At 49.0% G+C, this 18,772-nt stretch overlaps 6 protein-coding genes across 6 annotated transcripts; 5 read left to right on the plus strand and 1 right to left on the minus strand.

Moving 5' to 3' along the window:
• Positions 1-432: 432 nt before the first annotated feature.
• On the plus strand, positions 433-2,045 carry HD556DRAFT_1448680 (uncharacterized protein; the record flags this gene model as incomplete). Its single annotated transcript, XM_041307469.1, has 14 exons — positions 433-476; positions 529-592; positions 653-784; positions 843-906; positions 965-1,096; positions 1,154-1,204; positions 1,259-1,266; positions 1,321-1,340; positions 1,393-1,505; positions 1,558-1,574; positions 1,626-1,663; positions 1,714-1,729; positions 1,782-1,807; positions 1,862-2,045. 14 exons carry the CDS (start codon positions 433-435, stop codon positions 2,043-2,045), a joined length of 909 nt encoding a protein of 302 aa, XP_041154835.1.
• Positions 2,046-2,410: 365 nt separating this feature from the next.
• HD556DRAFT_1408777 (uncharacterized protein) lies at positions 2,411-3,403 on the plus strand. Its single transcript, XM_041304102.1, has 2 exons — positions 2,411-3,095; positions 3,145-3,403. The coding sequence occupies exon 1, from the start codon at positions 2,744-2,746 to the stop codon at positions 3,029-3,031; it is 288 nt and encodes a 95-aa protein (XP_041154836.1). The 5' UTR covers positions 2,411-2,743; the 3' UTR covers positions 3,032-3,095; positions 3,145-3,403.
• Positions 3,404-3,866: 463 nt separating this feature from the next.
• HD556DRAFT_950524 (uncharacterized protein) lies at positions 3,867-6,093 on the plus strand. The gene is made up of 15 exons (XM_041312103.1): positions 3,867-4,022; positions 4,175-4,232; positions 4,281-4,344; positions 4,394-4,525; positions 4,576-4,639; positions 4,689-4,820; positions 4,878-4,931; positions 4,986-4,993; positions 5,065-5,084; positions 5,134-5,246; positions 5,305-5,321; positions 5,374-5,411; positions 5,464-5,479; positions 5,533-5,558; positions 5,613-6,093. Exons 2-15 carry the CDS (start codon positions 4,189-4,191, stop codon positions 5,854-5,856), a joined length of 972 nt encoding a protein of 323 aa, XP_041154837.1. The 5' UTR covers positions 3,867-4,022; positions 4,175-4,188; the 3' UTR covers positions 5,857-6,093.
• Positions 6,094-7,942: 1,849 nt separating this feature from the next.
• Positions 7,943-11,107, plus strand: HD556DRAFT_1277404 (uncharacterized protein). Its single transcript, XM_041299251.1, has 5 exons — positions 7,943-8,263; positions 8,317-8,459; positions 8,564-8,974; positions 9,028-9,122; positions 9,174-11,107. The coding sequence occupies exons 1-5, from the start codon at positions 8,215-8,217 to the stop codon at positions 11,032-11,034; spliced, it is 2,559 nt and encodes an 852-aa protein (XP_041154838.1). The 5' UTR covers positions 7,943-8,214; the 3' UTR covers positions 11,035-11,107.
• A 35-nt stretch (positions 11,108-11,142) lies between these two features.
• HD556DRAFT_1408809 (Ribokinase-like protein) lies at positions 11,143-12,678 on the minus strand. Its single transcript, XM_041304103.1, has 6 exons — positions 12,573-12,678; positions 12,405-12,519; positions 12,324-12,357; positions 12,071-12,268; positions 11,909-12,017; positions 11,143-11,862 (listed from the first exon to the last, which is right to left on the minus strand). The coding sequence occupies exons 1-6, from the start codon at positions 12,620-12,622 to the stop codon at positions 11,238-11,240; spliced, it is 1,131 nt and encodes a 376-aa protein (XP_041154839.1). The 5' UTR covers positions 12,623-12,678; the 3' UTR covers positions 11,143-11,237.
• A 177-nt stretch (positions 12,679-12,855) lies between these two features.
• Positions 12,856-18,412, plus strand: HD556DRAFT_1448684 (uncharacterized protein; the record flags this gene model as incomplete). Its single annotated transcript, XM_041307470.1, has 8 exons — positions 12,856-12,872; positions 12,927-13,322; positions 13,372-13,511; positions 13,558-14,520; positions 14,572-14,809; positions 14,862-17,642; positions 17,695-17,866; positions 17,918-18,412. 8 exons carry the CDS (start codon positions 12,856-12,858, stop codon positions 18,410-18,412), a joined length of 5,202 nt encoding a protein of 1,733 aa, XP_041154840.1.
• Between the last annotated feature and the right edge of the window lie 360 nt (positions 18,413-18,772).

Consider the following 18,772-nt stretch of genomic DNA (forward strand, 5'->3'; position numbering starts at 1 on the left):
TGAAAAAATGTCTTCACTCAATTCGAGCGCTGACGTAAATGATATGCTTCTACCAAATACATCGCATTGCTACATAGCTTGTCGTAATGTCTTCAGGGCGACCCTCTCCAATCATATGCATTTGTGGTCTACGCTGCGGGGACTCTAGTGTCTGCTGATATGTGTTTTACCCGACACTGGAGCACTGTCGATTTTTATCAGTCTTGTCGCTTACCAAGGTTCTGCCATTGTCCCACCCTCTCAGGTTGGGTTCAAACTTCGTTTCTCCCCTACATAATGTTACGTTGGTTGCCCATGCCAGTGAAGGTTGAGAGCCGGAATGGCTCGTACTTGTCTGGGATCCTATTAAAGTGTGCCAGGTTTTAGATCTTTATACCAGGTCTGTTTGCAACAGCCGTTCGTCGTTGTCTTACCGCTGTAGCTGTTTCGACCATGTCTTTGTCCCCCCAGTTCATGGAAGACCTCTGGGTGCGGAGGTATGTCTATATATCATACGACATCTTTGGATTTTCATCTGATGTTGTCTAGGTCATTCTCCGCAGCAGGCCATACGTTACTAGTCTACGACTACCTCCTAACTTTCAGAGAAGAAGTGAGTTTATTGGGTGATGTGCATAATATTAATGTTCGCAATACATACCCTTGGTTGCAGTTCATTTACATCTGGAACGCTCCCTGGACATGTGTCAAAATCCTGTTTCTTCTGAGCCGGTATGGGAACCTTATTGGACAGACTGCCATCCGGCTAGAAGAGGCTGGTCTCCTTGCACATAATTCTCAAGAGGTATGTTGCTATTTCCTGAGTAGACATGACATCTATCGAGTAACTTATTTCGTGCCAGTTCTGCCAACGCTTCGCAATCTTTACCACTTGTTTTATGTTTGTATCCACCGAGTCGATCCACAGTACGTACATCTGCTCGATAATCATTGCACGTCTTAAGGGTTTTGATTTTTTCCTCAGTCCTCGTGCTCGTGCGTGCATGGGCTATCTGGGGAACTCGAAAGCGTGTAGCGAACATCCTCGGATGGAGCTACGTGGGCTACATCATTATGCTGTTGGCTGGCTCAGCGTCCAATTTACACGACCATAATAGTGGGTCACTTTGCCTCGTTTTTGTTTTTATTTGTAACAATTGTTGCGCTTCGATAGCTCAGTTTGAGTTCCTCGACGTGATTCATGTTTGCACAGCCAAAATGCCTAGTAGGTGATTGTTATTTGATTCTTGCAGCATATTAATAGCCTGCCACTTCACAGAATATGTGGTTTGTTTCTTTTACATCGCGTTTGAGGGACTCTCATTGACATTATAACGCTAGTGGTTGATTTATGTCGGAAGGTTAGGATGTTCTATTCTGTGTGCCCGCGCTTGCTGAAGGCCATCAATCAAGCTTCATCCTCGATACAGTCCTCTTCGTCTTGACGATGCGAAGTCTTCGGATATACTCTAGGGAATTCCAGCAACTCTACCACTCTACTCTCCTCCATATACTCTTTCGAGATGGTGAGCGTGCTTTGATGGAGCGCTTCGTCCGCAATTAACCATGATTATATAGCGACCATGTTTTTTATCGTGAGCATGAAAAACCTGCATGATGTGTCTTGTTACTGACAACACGAATAGGCTAGTACATTCAGTAATGCATTGACCGTCACTTCTTGGTGAGACTCGCTCATACTCTTGACTCGTTCTATCGGCTTATGATGTCCAGGACTGCATTCGGGAACGTCAGTGTTCCTTATTCATAGCGAACCCTCGTTCTTTCTCACTTATTTACAGAATCCAAAATATTTCCTTGGTAAAGGGTGAGTTTAGCTATAATTCGACCCCATCACATTCAGTCAAGATATCGCATGTAGGTTCGCGACTCCGTTACTTTCAGTAGTTGGCCAGCGCCTAGTCCTGAACCTTCGAGGTCTTCAAACGCGTTCCTACGCAACCCGCGATCTCAGCCGTGAAATGGACCGGCAACTTCAAGCATTTGCTGAGGCGGACTCTCCAGGTCTGGATAATGTGGAAGAGATGGAAGTTGTGCAGGAGTAGGCGAGTATGGGAAATACGGTTTCAAGGTTGACTTGGTAACCGTCTGTTATAGGCTGTTGTTCTGTACCAAGATGTTTGTTTGGAACATGGGCCATTGCAATGTGCTCGCCTTTGTTTGGGAATTTCCTTTGCGTTTCCTATGCCCCTTCTAAATATCTGTCTATATTCTGTATCTGTATCAGGTGTATCCTTCAATCGCAGTGACTATCTACGACTGGGTGTATGTATGTACTAGTGATGGACTAATGAGTAGCTAGCCTGCCTTGGCCCTTGTGACTCTTCTGTATAATGGTATCCGCATCGATGGTCGCGGACCAGTCTACCATGCTTTTATACCACTGAAAAATATTGACAGTATACAAACAGTATATGTGAGATCGCTGGTATTACATTACTACTTGCCCAGAAACGCGCAATATATCCAATTATGAACCGCCTAGGTCAGACCTCACACGCACGCCTGACCAAAATCATTGTTGATCCATTGTAATTACCAGAGTGGTCTGGAGGTCCTGGCACAGTAGCAGGAGTCCTGGCTCGCATTCGGTAGTCTCGCGCAGCGTCGTAGTCGGTCCTCTAGATAGAGCTATAGCCTCTCGCTATAGAGGTTTTGCCCTGGGGATTCCCTCGCAGTCGTACCCGTTCCACCATTGACAGATTGTGAGTAGTTCGATCCATCAGATAATCGAGCTCGAGCCATGCTGAGTGACGGCATCGCCCATTCGTGCACAACCCTCGTGATGCTGTTCGGCACGGCCCTCGTGTTGCCCTTTGCGACCCTCACTGGCAGGATGATGTTCGGTGTGACCCCTGTCATCCTTCCCGTGATAATTTCGCGACCCTCTGCAACCACGCTACCATGTCATGGTGCGTTATCAGGAGGTCCTGAATCAGCGCACAGTAACTCTAATTTCCGACCACGACTCTCTCCACCCTTGCGATGCCTTGTATCAGCACAGTTTCCGTCATTCCCGCTACCCTGGTGATTTCCCACCTCCAGATATTTACGGATCCAGTGTGGTTCGCGCAGGGGGCGTCGGGATAGCGCTCCTGCATCGGATTTAGACACGGTGGGTGGGAACGTTCTGATGTCTTTTACTTTACCGGTTGTGTTTTGCTCAGTAATAGTGCCATCTGTAGCTCGCTAGTTGTGGAAAATTTATCAGACAGTATAATAATGAAACCAAAAAGTTAGGGTGTCGGTGCCAGTCAAACGTCTCGGATCGAGGCACGACTCGAACACAATCAACAATATGCTGAGAGAAAGGACCTTTGTGGGTACTAACACTGAGAGCACGACGTTTCCAACAGAATCGATGAACAAGCGTGCGTACATGATGAGTCACGTGACCGGAATGCAAAACGTTTATAAGTACCTGAGCGTAGATCGTATTCATGGCGATAGCTTGGAGCTGGGCACGTGGGCCAGGGTGGCCTCAGCGCTCAGGCCTCAGGTATCATTTTACGCATTAGGAAGGTGTGCCGCTCTCCGCAGCAAGGGTCTGCACGTGCACCCCAACGGTGCCTTCCGTCGGACCACTTTATGTAAATCTCTTTGACTTATCTATATCAGATAATCATTATAAATTGATTCAAAGGCTTTACAATGTCCTCCAAGTGCTCTACGCAGGCGAAAACGCGTCCAGTCTAATTCCATGTTAGCAACTTGAACTTCACTATATCAACTGGGAACGTATCACACCATCTTATCTGATTAGTAACAGATAAAGTTCTTGTGACACCACTCGCTTGCTAGCCTTTAACTTTTTGACGGGCTGTGTAAACATCTTCAGGGCGACTCTCCCCGATCTGTACACTACTAGCAACTTAACTGTGAAATTGCTGCAAAGACTCATGCATCCCTGGCAACATCGCAGTGACTGGTCTCGAAAATCTCAGCGTTTACCGATACCTCTGGCAGGCTCGCCAGGCACTGGCAGCATAATTGAGGCACCTGCTATCATTATACAGACTCATGTCAGGTTCGACTCAGAATTCCGAGTCGTTGCTCATGTCATTGAGACTTCGCATGCCTCTGTAGTGTAAGTGTGTATATAACTCAACGGATCACCACTGGGTCTCTTGACATTGCTGGGCCTTCATCATTATCTGTGCTAAAATACTGCTAGGTGTTCATTTGCTTATGTTTCCATCGTCCGACTTCCTTTACGACATCTGGGTGCGAAAGTAAGTCGCCGTCTTTTGCGACATCCTTTTTCTCACATTTTCGTTGAGAGCACTCTCTGCAACTGGCCACACTGTGCTAATATATGATTACCTTCTCACCTTTACTGATGAAGTGAGTCCGCTGCTTGACATGTATAATATTGAAAACATAACGGTTCCAGATCCGGTACATTTGGAATGCCCCTTGGACAATCGTGAAAGTCATGTTCCTCATCAACCGATATGGAAACCTGGTTGGGCAGACTGCCATCCGGTTCGAAGAGGCTGGCATCCTCGCACATGATTCCCAATTAGTATGTTGCAGCTTCACGAGTAGACATTCATTGACCTTTGGATGGGCTAGTTCTGCCAAAGGTTTGCCATCGTCACTAAATACTTTATGGTGCTATCTTCAGAGTCGATTCATCGTGCGTGTACCTCATTTTAATGGTTGCTTGTCTAAGAGTTAATATCCAGTACTTGTGCTCATACGTGCGTGGGCCATCTGGGGGACTCGGAAGAGCATCATAAAAATTATTGTCGGGAGCTATGTGTTCTACGTCCTTGCTCTGCTGGGAATAACGACGCTTGGTTCAATACATGATACTCGTGGGGCACCTCCTTGCTTTCCATTTTTTATTCTCTGATGTAGTTGCGCTCGGGCAGATGAGGAGTATCAGTACCTCGACTCAGTCGAGATCTGCGCATCAGCGATGCCAGGTGTGTGATTGTCATTGTACCTTGTCTGCAAACTAATCGACTGTCACTTTAAAGAATATATGGTTAGTTAGTAACTATATAATTTCAAGTCGGTGTATTGACGGAAATATCGCTGGCCCTATTGCAACGCTAGTGGCTCAGCTATCTCGGAAGGTTAGCATGCTGTGTTCCGTGCTCGCAGGGCGTGCTGAAGATCGTGAAGCTTTATTCTCGACGCAGTAACTTTTGTCTTGACAGTGCGAAGTCTGTGGAGGTACTCTAGGGAATTTCAGAGTCTCTACCCCTCCAGCCTCCTCCGATTACTTGTTCGAGATGGTGAGCATGCTCACGCGGATCTGGAGAGTCCCACCTATAATTGACCTCAATTAATTAGCCATCATATTTTTTGTTGTGAGTGTATAAGACAATAATAATATCTCACATTTCCGATAACAAGAACCAGTTTAGTATGTTTAACAATGCCACGATCGTCACCTCCTGGTGAGACTCGCTCGAGCTCTTAATTCATTGCATCTGCTCATGTTATGTTTAGGACTGTGTACGCGAACGTCAGTCTTTCTTATTCACGACATATTTTTTCTTCCTGAATAACAGGAGACAGACTCCATACACTTTCCTACCCAAAGGGTGCGTTAGTCATCAAATTGACCTCGTCACTTCATGTGAATTAATTGCATATAGGTTTTCGGGCCCATTACTTTCAGTGGCTGGTCAGCGCGTGGTTCTGAACCTGAAAAGTCTTCCAACGCGTACCTATGCGACACAAGATCTCAGCCGTGAGATAGACCGACAACTTGAAGCATTTGAACTAGACGAATGCTGCTCGTCACCTGAAGATGGCCTTGATGACCCGAAGGAAACATGCTGCTCGTCGCCTCAAGGTCGAGATGACCTTGACGACCCAGAGGGTGGCAGAGAGCTTTAGGTGGAATCAGGAAATGTGAACCGAATCCCATGTAAGTGATTGCATGTTACCAAAGAAATACACAAGTAGGATTGAAGAGATCAGACTAGCTGTTTTATATATTGTAGATGTTTGTACCGATTATTAAAGGTTGCAGAACTTACCTCCGTGTCCCCATATTTATTTTGTATTCCCCACAAGTGCTTGGTCTTAAGAGTAGACATATAGTGTTCGAATGTATACGATACATGTACACATTAGTATTATAATGTTGCTATCATCCTGTAAAGGATCCAAGTCTGTGCCCCGCTGAATTTCGCGGTCGGAAATATTCAAGGCCACCATCGGCAATGTCATCCTCCAGAGTTCGATGGCTGTGCCGACAAAGGCTGACAGTATATACTACTCTCCATTACAACAACAGGACCAGCCTCTACCAGCCCCTGTATGTTACATCACACGTCAGTGACTTCAGGGTTGAATATGAAATCCCAGGCTCTTAGCGAAGTCCAAACCTCCAGGCCGATTATCGGAGGTTGCTATCACTAAGATTTAGGCTTCTGTCTACCTACATTTTCTTTTGAATTCTGTCAGTGCCTGGTATGGTCTGTATGGAGGGTCCTTATATGTACGACGATGGTCGGGATTCAGAACATTCATGTCTGGCCTTGTATGAGAGATATTTTGCCGTTCGCTTATCCTGCAAGTAGTAAGGCTTTGAAACCAAGTACACTCACATCGTGCTCAAGAGGGGACGGAGACGTGCCTTTCAAGTTTCAACGCACTCGGCCGAATTCTTAATATATCTGGCGTTCTCCGAAATTGAAAGGTTGTGATCCCTACGGGGTATTTCGTCGCCCGCAAACCCCTGTGCTATGCTGGTGTAAGCGATGCGCCGCAGGTCCCTGTATGAGGTCAGTAACTCGTCAGGGTTGAACAATATTTAATGTCCAATCCCAGAGAACACCCACAAGCTTGTAGGCCGTCTGGGGCGGTGCTTGGCATTCAACCCAAAACGTCAATCTCACAGCCTCCTGCTCATACACATTCCTAGATCCGTCGGAAGGTTATTCAAATCGGCACCGAATCGATCTTACTTAAGCCCGTGAACTCAATTTTAACTCGATATGCGCAGTTTGCGAGGGGATGCGGCAGAACAAAAAAGACATGTTGTCGGAAACGTCAGATCTTTGGAATAGGGTCGTCGTGGTTAGTTTTTCTGAGTGTTTCAAGTATGGGATCATGAGCGAATGGGGCTTGTCGACGTCGAGGGAAAAGGAAGGGAGAATCATCCCCGTGCGCCTGCTAGTTCGCTTTCATCCGAGCATGAGAAACGCACGCTAGAGTGCTATTCCGATAGCACAGGACTTCTGAGGCCAATGTGTTGTTAGAGATATACTTTTCTGGATATCATCGCAAGAGGAACTAGCTTCGACGGCAAATCGAGGGTTTTGAACGCCACGTCGTTGTCTCCACGAGTATTGGTTCAAGACAGCCGCGTGTTCTGGACAGCTACTCGAAAGTGCCAATTTTATCATCTGGTATGAACTTCTGGGGATTTATGTAGATCCGGTAGCTCATGTAATGTTCGGGCTGCTGAATGTTAGTGCGGTTGGAGTTGATCATCGATTTCTCGTTTGGAAAGAAAAGATGTTCGTGTCAGAACATGACATCACGATAGAGTGCACCTGGTGCTCTAATCTGCCTAGCGGGGCCCAATGGTCGTGTTGGGGTGCACCTGACGTGCGGTTCCGCGCTGGAGGGATTCTAATAACACTCGAGTGTTAGCGCTCACCGATCATGTGAAAAGCTAGTGTTTCCGCCACGACACGCAAAGAAGGCGAGAACCGCAGCGGTGGAGCCTGTCCTATTTGCAACAGCAGGTGGTTCCATACGAGCAGAATCTGGACATCGAACATACAAGCAAACATGAGCCTGAGGGCCGCACCTGGCTGCTAGGGATTGCAGTCGTCATGGATGGTATAACTAAGCGAAGGAGAAGGTATTGGATAGCTATAGAATTTCAGTGATATGAACAACTCAAGGAGGACATGCTGCTTCTCCCAGTACAATTCATTCTGTAGGTCGATCTTGAGAAGGAGTGGCAACATGGCAACATGCTAACTTGGTGACACAATGGAAGATTAGGTAAGCAAATAGCAGTACAGCCTTCTCAGTTTGTCCCCTCGGAGGCAAGCTGACTGCCAACTGGGCATTATAGCTAAGGACGCAATTGCATACTATCATACGCCATTATCCTAGTTCATTGGAGTTGTCCTTTCTTTTCACCTAATAACCGGTTTTTTCTTCACGAACGCGTCACGAAAACCAGTGCTCATATCGCCAACCGATCGTTACTCAACGCCTCAACTTCAGCTCATGGCCCAGCCTTACTATGACGGACATCCATTAGAAGAGTATTTGACAGGTGCAGTTGCTAACCATCCTTGTAGATCACTGCTCATCCTTACTTTGCCGCAGATTCGGGTGAAGCTCCCGAGCAAATGCCTGGAAGCTGGCCACTTTTTTCAATGCTCCAGTACTCATTCACGGAGTCGCCAGCAGTCTTCAAGTACAGTGCACAAGTCGAAAAAATTTGTTTCGTTATTTTCGGCGCGCTTCAGGTATGTTTACTCTTCGTAGTCATAACACTGTTCCTGAACTCGCGCGTATATTATTATATCCTTGGTCAAACCATCTTTCTTCATTCACCTGCCATGCCATGAAGTTCCTCAGCTCACTCTTCACTTCTGACCACATTTCGAAGCGCACGCAAGCTTTTGCTGAGCGCTTCAAGTATGGTGTCATCACATCCTCCCTCCTATCTCCGGGTTTCGCAACTACTCCCGTCCCTCATCCACACCGCCGTTCGTTTTCACCCCATATCCCTGGCAGACTCGCGAGCAATCACAGCAGAAGTACCAGCGGGGCCGAAAGCACTGCTACTGATCAAATTTCCCTAACAATACCCGCCGAACCCGAACCACATGTATGGCCCGTAACACTTTTCATTACTCTTTCTGTTGCAGCGCTCAGCGCTCGATTTTACGCCTTGTTTGTTCTGTTGCTTGTTAGCACACTGTATTATATGCACGTTCATCGATTGGATCTACACTCTAAACCTGACATCATCACACCTGTGAGCCTTCCAATTGCAATTTATAGGCAATGAACTTACCGCTCGTTTTGCAGTCTCTGGAAGCACTCCAAAATTTAATCACAGCGGGCAAGGTGTGGGATGCCGTTGTCCAAGATACCCTTGATACCCTAGAGAATGAAGAGCGAAGGTAATTGATATGACATCATCAAAATGCGTGTCCTGACCGGGTCCTTTACAGTATCTTTCACGGACTATCCTCCCCAATAATGACTTTTTCGTCGCTTAGGGTGGCACTATCAACTTCCCTACTCACCACCCAAACTCAATGCGACAACGTTCGTCAACTACTTTCAGCTATTGTATCCCCATCCGAGCTTGCGCAGCTTTCGGAGATGTATGCCCCACCATCACCCATGAAACTCACGTTCTCTCTGAATAGCGATAATCACCGACCGCTTTCTCTGCCTGGATCTCGGCAATACGACAACTTTACTTCCGTCCGCGATCACAAGAGGTCCACGTGGAATGGGTCCTACTCTGCTCTTGCACAAGCGGGAAGTCCTATGTCCCACATTGCAAAGAGGAGAGAAAAGCGGAGATCAGATCTTAGCGCACTGCTTGGTGCTGCGTCACCATCACGAAGAAGTAGTGTGAGCGCGCCCACGAGCCCATCAGCTCAACAACCAGTTCTTGATGCGGTTGAGGAGGACGACACTCACCTCGGGGCTTCATTGCTACCAGAGGGTGAGGATACTTGTTTTGGAGCCACCGCTCTTGATCTACGCCGAAAGCATCACAGTCGGGGTATGAGCAAATTTGGGACGCCACCCCGGAATTCCGCTGTATCATTATCGAGGAGTAACTCTGACTCGAGGCACCTCTCAACAATGTCCATTGCCTCGAGATACACGAGTATGCAAACAAGCCGGCATCCGCTCTCCTTTTCCTCTTTGAAGCAGTCACTTCAGAGCGCGCTTGCTTCGAAACGATACGCATGTTCTCATTTATTAGCTCTTCGTTTCGAAGGGGACGAGGATGATGCTTACTGGGAGGACGTGCGTTCACTCATGGGCCTCCTGACGACAACATTAGTCGATGCCTCCTCGAGACTTACTGAAGTTCTGGACGAGGTGGAGGAACAGGAACAACAATTGGAGGACGTGGCTGCATCAGACTCGTCATCCGACCTACAGGTTGCCTCTCCACTGCCATCGCCTCCACTCCCCGCTCGCCCTCTTTCGCACTCGATCTCACAAATCAACTCCTTTGCGCCACTGCCCAGTGACCTTACACGGTTCGCAGCCCACGTCGATGCTATTTCTTCCGCTCTCAACGATGCACGAGACCATCTCGAGCAATGTGTGACCTCGCTGAAAGAAGAGACGCCTTTCGAGCATTCTCTACAGTCGTTGACGCTCTCCATTGGGGAGCCTCCTAGTCACCCTGCTCTTCTGGCTTACGAACGTCTGCGGCGCGAGATTGGTCTTGCCTTACGGGAGTGTGAGCGCGGCCGGGAGAGGCTCACGAACATCATACTCCCGCCAAGCCCCTCCCCAGAGGAACCAGATGACCTACCCACCTTGGCTCTCGACATGGGCAGCGATGACTCTGACAAGCCTGATGAAGCATCACCAGGCATGGACGCACAGAACGAGGACATTGGGCTTACGGTAATCTCACCATCCGGGGAGATGTTCGATGCAGATGATGCGTCGTCCCCTCTACTGCTCGCAGCATCATCGCATCATTTGCCTCCACCTGGCATCGAGCAGGTGTTTGAAGCTGAGACGGGGAACTTACCGGCGTTCACGCGTGAGCGGTCGAAGATGACGAGGGAAGAGCGTATAAAGCTTACAAGGGCACACCGGAAGAGCGGGGGTGGGGGTGTTGGGACTGATGAGCATGCGTCCAAGATTGAGCGGTGGGGGCCAGGTGGGGAAGTGGTGCAGGAGCTGAAAGACGTGATATGGAAGGTGGGGGAGCGGCGCAGACGGATGACGGAGGAGCAGCTGAGGAATGCGGCGTCGTCGATACCAGCGTCTAGTCATGGGAGCGTGACGCCGATGGAGATTGTGCAGCAGGGTGGGTTGGGGTCGTAGTATACTACTAACCTGGTTGTATATAGAGTATATACTTTAATTCAGTGGTGTGCACTAATGTAGTGCTTTCGGATTTAGAGGGCTTTGAATGTTAAGGCCGGCTGAGAATTTCTTTGGAAAAGCAAGAATAATTTATAATGTTAGGTGTGCTGAGTCTGACCGGGGGTAATACGATAAGTGATATACAGAAACTGGTATATCTCTTAAGACGAGTCCCAAAATCCATCCCAGAATTGCAGGTCTTTCCCCTGACCCTCCCTCCATTCCTCCCGTAATATGTGCTGCCCCTGCACAAGTCTAAGCTCTCTTGCCTTCATTCGTTTGAGCTTTCGTATGGGCTCAGCAGCGTCATACTCATCATCAGTAGTCGTGCGGTCTTCAGGCGGAAGCTGCGCTGCAAAGGTGTTGGTGAACTCAAGGATCGAGTGCGTCTTGTGCAGAGCAGCGGCAACGGCGAATGACAATGGGGTCTGCGTTGCTGGATGAAGTTTGCCGTCTGAAGGTGTGGGGGATGGGTTGAAGTGCCCGAGAGTTAGTGCGGAAAAGAGGTCGCCTACACCGGAGAAGTATCCTGGAATCAGTGGAACGAGTCTGGCGTGCACTGTTGAATGGGAGTTTGATCCTATCGTGCGGGATGAAGAAATGCAGAGGAGATAGGCTTGTTGGTCATACGTGGAGGCCGGAGGCTGCATGGTTTCAGGTATGACATCGGATAACCATGGCTGTAAGGGGATAGAGGAAATAACGACGTGTTGAACGTGCTTGTGTAGGATGGATAGGGCGTTACAGAGGGCGCTTAGGGAGAGGAGTGATACACCGGTAAGAGTCCTTTATCGTATTAGATATCATTGATACATGACGAGAACACGCTCACTCGACTTCAAACCAGTTTGGAGTGATAATGGTCGCAAAAGAAAGCATCTCCTTGTATATGGGTATTACATCTTGTGACACGTAGAGCTTTCCTGAGTCACCGAGCACAGCTGTATTTGAATTATCGATATAAGAAAAACTGGCGAGGTTTTTGCAAACTTACGGTCCATAAGGTATATGAGGTGCGGGTTACGTGACTTGAGCTTTTGAGCAAGCTCCTTTATGACTTCCATAGCAGCGGCGTTTGGTATATAACCTGTGAGAAGTCTGCGAGGAGACAGCAAGCCAATCTCCTCCATCATCCGAAAGATGGACGTGAGATCTTCTGGAGATGTTCTAGTGCCACCAAAGAGTCCATAACCTGTGTTCAAAAGAGATTCACTGGGAAGTGATGGTGGTCCTAGCGGTAGACTCACCGGTGTGATTTGAAAAATTCACGGTGTTGACTGCCTACTAGGCACGGTTAGAGGATGTTAGGCTTGAAACGAAAGGCGTACATCGACATCGTAGCCTATACATTGGAGGGGAAATACGGCAGCCTTTCCGCCTACATAACCATATGAGACGTGTGACTGAATGCTTAATACCCTGTCATTGACATCTGCAGGCTGACTGCGGCTTGGTGTTAGTCGCAGAATCAAAGAATTCAAGCATGAATCACGAACAAGTTTGTGCCATTCACTTGAGCAGTCTCTGGCGTTGGATTAGTAACCATCCTCACCTCGTCGTCGACAAGTAAGTACTCCGAGAGAGTCCCTGCATACGAGTCATGACTCGAGCGATCCGGAATGCCCGCGCCGCGCCGCCAGAACCGTATTAGATTTCCTTTTTTGTAAAGACACCGTCGCCACGTGGTTATACAAATGGGAGGGGCGTGTTCAGTACTGACGTGGGTGGAGAGCTTAAGCTTCCGCGAGTAACGCTGTTGTTTCAATAGGTCTCTGTGTTATGACTGACGGTACAAGGTTTGCTCTCTTCATCATCATCATTCAAACTTCTCAACCTCTGTCTTTTTATAGACTTCGTGAAACTTGGAAGGATGCACTGGAGAGCTCTGAAGCCACTTTCCGCCAGCTCCTTACTTCTCATTCTTCATCGGAATGGAAACATATTTCTTTAGCAAGTGATTCACCCTCGCCAGGCAAGGGGAAGACACGCGCCTCTCCAACTCCTGAGCTCACCGACGTCGTTGTCCACCGCAAATCTACCAAGTCGGGCGAGAATGTGTACAGAGTCGTCCTCGACGTCTCAATTACCGATCAATCTGCTCCCCTCGATTCATGGAAGGCCGTCATTACCACTTCGGAACTTAGACAGGAGTGGGACCCCTCGGTTGAGAGCGCGCATTTGGTGGAAATGTTTGATCGCCAGACACGAATATCAAAGACTAATTTTACCCTTGGCTGGCCTGCCAAGTGCGTAAAATCTATGTTCGTTTTCGAGTTTTATTGATTTTTATGCCAGTCCACGGGATGCTGTAACGATTTCACGCCTCTACCAGGATACATCTACGATAATAGATATCTCTACCTCTTTACCACGCTCATCCGACGAGCCAGCGTACTTGAGGCCATCGCCTCCATATGTCAGATCACAAGTTGCATGTAGGTCATTTCGTTGTCCCATCCCCGCTTCGCTAATAACCTTCAGTGTTCGCTTGGTGTATTCAGTATGTTCAACCATCCTCAGCCCCACAGCCGCACTCCCCAGCCGATCAAATCAAACGACGCATGTCGACATATATGGCCCAGCCACGTCTTCGCATTACGTGTTTCTGGCAGCATGACCTTCGTGCGATTTGGAATTTTGGCTCCGCTTCTAGTGTGTGCCAGCAATTATGCACGATGATGCTGGGTCTGTATAAGACCGTCCTAGCACGTGGCTCTCGCATACCGGTGCTTGCAGGACACGGATATGGAGTTAGCATTGAGAAGATACGGTTTCAGCTCGACAGACAGGCTCTTTCCATTGAATATGTAATACACTCGGAGGAAGAAGACCATGTAGGGGAGACAGGTCAGGGACTAGACGTCATTAAGGAACACAGGCGCCTCGTACGCTCCCTTGAATGCGTCCTGTCATCGAATGAAGGGTGGGATGTCCAACTAACTGTGAAAGGCTCCTCTCAGAAGGTTGAAAATCTCCCTTGGAACGCCACTGCCTCGCGACAGAAGCCTTCCTCTCCCATCATGGGGAATAAACCACCGGAACTAACGGTTCTCCGTATATCCCATGCGCCTCTTCCTGACGATCATTCTATAGTCAAAGTTCGCGCGGTTATAGAACTCTCTGCGCCCTCCAGCGGAATCAGGCTGAATGGCCTTCCGCAGACCATTCAGCTTCTCGAAGAACGCGATCCGTTATCTTTCGTACGGCAGCAGCAACAACAACAAATTCTACAAGATGCTACCAGTGCTGCGGATGTGAGCTTCCAAACGTCATCCTCAGTAAGCTCCGTTGCATCGAGCTCCACAACACCTACAAGACCACAACTGGCGCCTTCGATGACTGAGCGATCTGTGACGGCAGAGAAAACGATATTGTCGCGCGTGAAAAGGAGTTATATATACTTCTCGTCACTATTGCAGGAGCCAGAAGCGAAGTGGAAGCGAAGTGAGTGGAACTCATTTTTTGCTTCTGAACTAGTACTCAGATGTCTTGCAGCCACGGAAGCACGCGGGGTGTCAGTGACTCAATTGGATTCTATTGATCCGACCCTGGTGGTGTATAGAGCAGAAGCCACCTTTGTCGGCCTTGGATTATGGGACTTGTATGGCGCGTTGGTTTCGCCTGGTGCTAGGGTGTTTTGGGACAAGCAACATGAGGATGCAACGCTTCTCGAAGATGTGAACGAGCTGACACAATTGTGGCATTTCAAGACCAAATCTGCATGGCCTGTACAGTGCGCAAATTTCACTGGTTATCACTATGAATTACTTCTGACTTGAGCTTAGGGGTCGAGACACCGTGCTCTTGAAAACTGTCTATAAATCTCCTACCACAATCCACGTCTTCTCATTCTCAGCTGATGACCCATACTTGTTCCCCTCCATCCCTCCTCAGGACCCAACTCTCATTCGTACGCAGGTCGATCTCCAAGGATGGGCCATCGAAACCCTTTCTCCAAGCACCACCCAGCTCACCTTACTCGAGCAGTCAGATCCCAAAGGATGGTCCAACAAAGCAAGCATACCACAGGCTATGATCTCTGCTCTCGCTGGCGTTGGTGACTTTGTCATCAAGTGCGGCGGTCCCCCAGTAGTGACAAGACTTGCGGGGGCGAAAGCTAACGACATGAGATATGATCACGAGAGGGGTGCCTTTCGCGTCGAGTATGAAGGCTCAGAGAATCGCCGAGCATCCACAACCATCACGGAAGATTCGGCAAATGAATCAGCCGTAGCCACCAATTCTCGCACGATGCGCACGATTGAGTGCGAGATCCGTTGTGACATGGACACGTGGGCATCTGCATTTGATGTTGTCGTCGACCCCCCTCCGCATAGTATCACAGCCCTGCGCCGTCACCGATTGTCCGCCGGTGGAGGAGGGCTATGGTTGACGCTCACACATGATGCTTTGTTCGCTGCAGATGAGAGACTTCTGGCTATTGTACGCCGTGGGCCCATGGGACCTGGGAAAGATAAGGGTGTTGTGATGGTCAATGGGGCACGTGTAATTGTCGATGTCGAAGAACTTCCTGAGCAGGAGATTAAGGCACTTGCGAAGCGCAAACGCATCAAGCCTATACGCGTTCCGCTCGACCAACCCCCAGTCGTGGGTGTCATTCGACGGCGGCGGGCAGAGTGGGACGCAGACGGCGATATTCCGAATAGCTCAGATTCTACCCCCAGAAATTTATCACCCGAACCCCCCGAACTTACGAAGCCCACACCAATATCAACGTGGTTAACATCTCCGAAGATCGCGAGTCCGCTTGCCAGCTTTTGGTCGACTGCTGTAGAATCAGCGACGACTACGACACAGCAAGCGGTTGCTGCAATGGCTCCTGGAGACGGAGGTGCCCCATCTGCATCACGAGCGCCTATGCAACATGCCGCGGAAGCTTTGCAATGGATGCGAGATCTCCAGTGCGGTGGTCCCGATGCAAAAACTGGATGGGTATCGCTGGGAGATAAGGGGATGTCAGTGCATCGCAAATTACTCACAGACATTTCGCCCTCCATCCTAGTGCACAAAGGCGAGAAAGTCATTGAAGGAGTCTCCGCAGAAGAGGTTGCTGCTGTTGTGACGAACTATGAGTGTCGCAAGCAGTGGGATGTCCGATTCGCTTCTGCCTCGATCTTGGAGAGGTTTGGGTCGAAATGCCATACCGCGTTTATGGTGTCCAAAGGAGGATTTCCTTTCCGTGATCGGGGGTTCTTCGTGGCGTCTATCATGGCTCGCTCTAGGCTTCCACTCTCAAGTTTAGACCTCACACCGGGAGAGACGGGCCCCTCACAAGACGCTCGTTCTGTCATATTTTGCGTGTCCGCGTCTTTCAACCCAGATTCGGCCGCATCATTTTCTTCATCCAAGTACAATCCTTATGCTCTGCCGATTGGGCGGGTGTATATCGATGGTTGGATGTTTGAGACCCTCGACCCGTATACCAAGGAGAACTACGCCATTCCATCAACGCGGTGCACCAGAGTCGTTGCGGTGGACTACGCGGGATCCATACCGGTAGCAATGAACTCGCTTATCAATAGCGCCCTCCCCAAGTCGATACTTGCTGTGGAGACCTACCTGAAGGCCAATTCACCCATGCCATACACGAGGCTTCCAGCAGCAGGTGTTGTCTTGGCGGAACAGAAAGACGGCACTGGAGTTAACGCTCCTACTTGGAGATTAAGGAAGAAGGACGACAATCGGAAGCTGATCGTGTCGACTTTCAACCCTGCCAATCAAACACATCGCAGTGTTGTGTTGCTCACGATGCCCGGTACCATATCAAGTAAACCTGATGATCTCACTCCTAGGCCAAGCAAAGTGGGTCTGCCAACTCTTGGTCCTACTCCTGAGGCTCGGGCGAACAATTCAGTAGAACTCCCTCCATCTCCGACTCCTTCATTCACGCCATATCCTCGCAGGACCTCTTCAGCCTCTGCAGGCTCTACCTCTGAGCCCTTGAAACCATCATCTGCGTTTACATTGAAGGGCGAAATCAGACATTCCACGGATCTTCTCGTTGCCGAGATTGTCGTAGACTCAAAACTCTATCCAGTGGGCTACGAAGTTCTTATTACACCTCGTCCACGAGACAATGCGAAGTTTATCTCCCTCGAAACCCCCCGCGAGAACGACATGGAACTGGCTTCCAGTGCAAGTACAACCGACCTGCCCATCAGTTCAAGCGTATACACCATTCCTGCTTCGCCACTGCACTCATCAGGACTGAATGCTGATCGGCCACCGCGACATCTCCTAAGGTTGACTTTGCCCACCGCCCAATATCAGGTATCTACGGTGAAAGATCCACTTACGGGCGAGATCAGGACAGCACCTCCAAAGCCTCAGTGGTTTAATGATTTGCATGAAAAAGGGTTTGTGGTGCAGGTAGAGATTAAGCCTATCATAATGCCTGCTTTGGGTGTCAGGAAGAGTGACGGTGGCGTGAGTGTGAAGGTCGGCGGCGCGACTGTTGGAATTGCTAGTGAGAAGGAGTCATTAACTGCACTTGGGCGCGATGAGCTTCAGGATGATCGAGTCTCTCGTATGCCTGTGCTCCAAAGGTTGGTCATAAATCAGGTTCATGCGCAAGCCGTTGTTGACGCACATTATCAGATCCGCGGATGATGGGGACTCGTTCCCCGACGAGCTCAAAGAGCCCCTGTCCCGTGCAGATGACCTACTCGATAATGGCGCTATCGTCGCTGCTATCGATATCAACGAAGATCCGGAAGCACTGGAGGAGAGCAAGCCAAAGGTGGAAGTGATCGAAAACGGGCCGCCCTTGGTAAGTTTCTTACTAAGGATGTGATGGCTTCCCTGAGCCACGATGTTATAGGATACCCCCGAGAACGGTACAGTTGCGCAAGTTCTGCCGCAGCCATTATCAAATAGCGGATTGTTTGGATTCTTAAACGCTTATCCCAATCCGCTATCTCGTTGGTCTTCATCAGCTGTTAAGGAGGCTGTTTCACCAATGCCACAGTCTGTTTCATCCTCTCGTCGATCGTCTCAAAGCGTTCCGAAGCCACCTGGTGGACTGTCGAGGACGGAGACAGAGAGCACAACCACCACGATGACAACACACATTGTTCGGATGCCGACAACATACCCACTGTCGACTGTTCTAATCATAGCGTTAATTGCTTTCTTAATTGGATCGTTGCTGCGATCGCTTCTCTCACCTGCAGACTTCATTTATTACGTCGTAACAGATCATCGGGATGACGAGGAGGGGAGTGCGGCGGGATGGCGGGAGATCAGACGGTTGTTGGAGGTGAAGTACATTGTTGGTGGATGGGACTTCCAGATTGCAGTTGTTCGCCGACATTGATGGAGATTTGGGGTTCATTAAGTGTATTGTTTACACTAGAACTCGCATGTATTCTATGTTCTAACGTATTGTAGACTAATGGAAGGAAGTAGAACGTATACATACGTAGCCAAGCCTTGACGTGCATGCGGCAAACGGCGTGTAGTTTTTTGGTGGCAAAGTCGGCGACAATTGGAAATTTCCCATCTAGTATGACCTTGTGCCTCTCGTTTGGCACGAATTCAATCTTCCCATTCGCCTGCTCCTTCTTCCTCCGCCAGGTAACTTCGTCGCCGTCGTTGTAGACGACGATCAGACATATCTTGACGCTGTTGTCGTCCTGTAATATCTTTCCTTTTTCCCTCATTCGTTGGCCGGAGA

This window comes from Suillus plorans (assembly GCF_016647745.1).
Source record: "Suillus plorans strain S12 chromosome Unknown HD556scaffold_78, whole genome shotgun sequence".
In the NCBI taxonomy this organism is placed as follows: Eukaryota; Fungi; Basidiomycota; class Agaricomycetes; order Boletales; family Suillaceae; genus Suillus; species Suillus plorans.

Bases quoted from the DNA above. Each gene is read 5' to 3' on its own strand.
- HD556DRAFT_1277404 (XM_041299251.1), top strand. From the start codon at position 8,215: ATGGCCCAGCCTTACTATGACGGACATCCATTAGAAGAGTATTTGACA. The intron at 8,975-9,027 runs GTGAGCCTTCCA...CTCGTTTTGCAG, and splicing joins AACCTGACATCATCACACCT to TCTCTGGAAGCACTCCAAAA. The intron at 9,123-9,173 runs GTAATTGATATG...GGTCCTTTACAG, and splicing joins CTAGAGAATGAAGAGCGAAG to TATCTTTCACGGACTATCCT.
- HD556DRAFT_950524 (XM_041312103.1), top strand. From the start codon at position 4,189: ATGTTTCCATCGTCCGACTTCCTTTACGACATCTGGGTGCGAAA. The intron at 4,233-4,280 runs GTAAGTCGCCGT...ATTTTCGTTGAG, and splicing joins TACGACATCTGGGTGCGAAA to AGCACTCTCTGCAACTGGCC. The intron at 4,640-4,688 runs GTGCGTGTACCT...GTTAATATCCAG, and splicing joins ATCTTCAGAGTCGATTCATC to TACTTGTGCTCATACGTGCG.
- HD556DRAFT_1408777 (XM_041304102.1), top strand. From the start codon at position 2,744: ATGCTGAGTGACGGCATCGCCCATTCGTGCACAACCCTCGTGATGCTG.
- HD556DRAFT_1408809 (XM_041304103.1), bottom strand. From the start codon at position 12,622: ATGGTTACTAATCCAACGCCAGAGACTGCTCAAGTGAATGGCACAAAC. The intron at 12,520-12,572 runs GTTCGTGATTCA...ACCAAGCCGCAG, and splicing joins CAAGTGAATGGCACAAACTT to TCAGCCTGCAGATGTCAATG. The intron at 11,863-11,908 runs GTGAGCGTGTTC...AATACGATAAAG, and splicing joins CCAAACTGGTTTGAAGTCGA to GACTCTTACCGGTGTATCAC.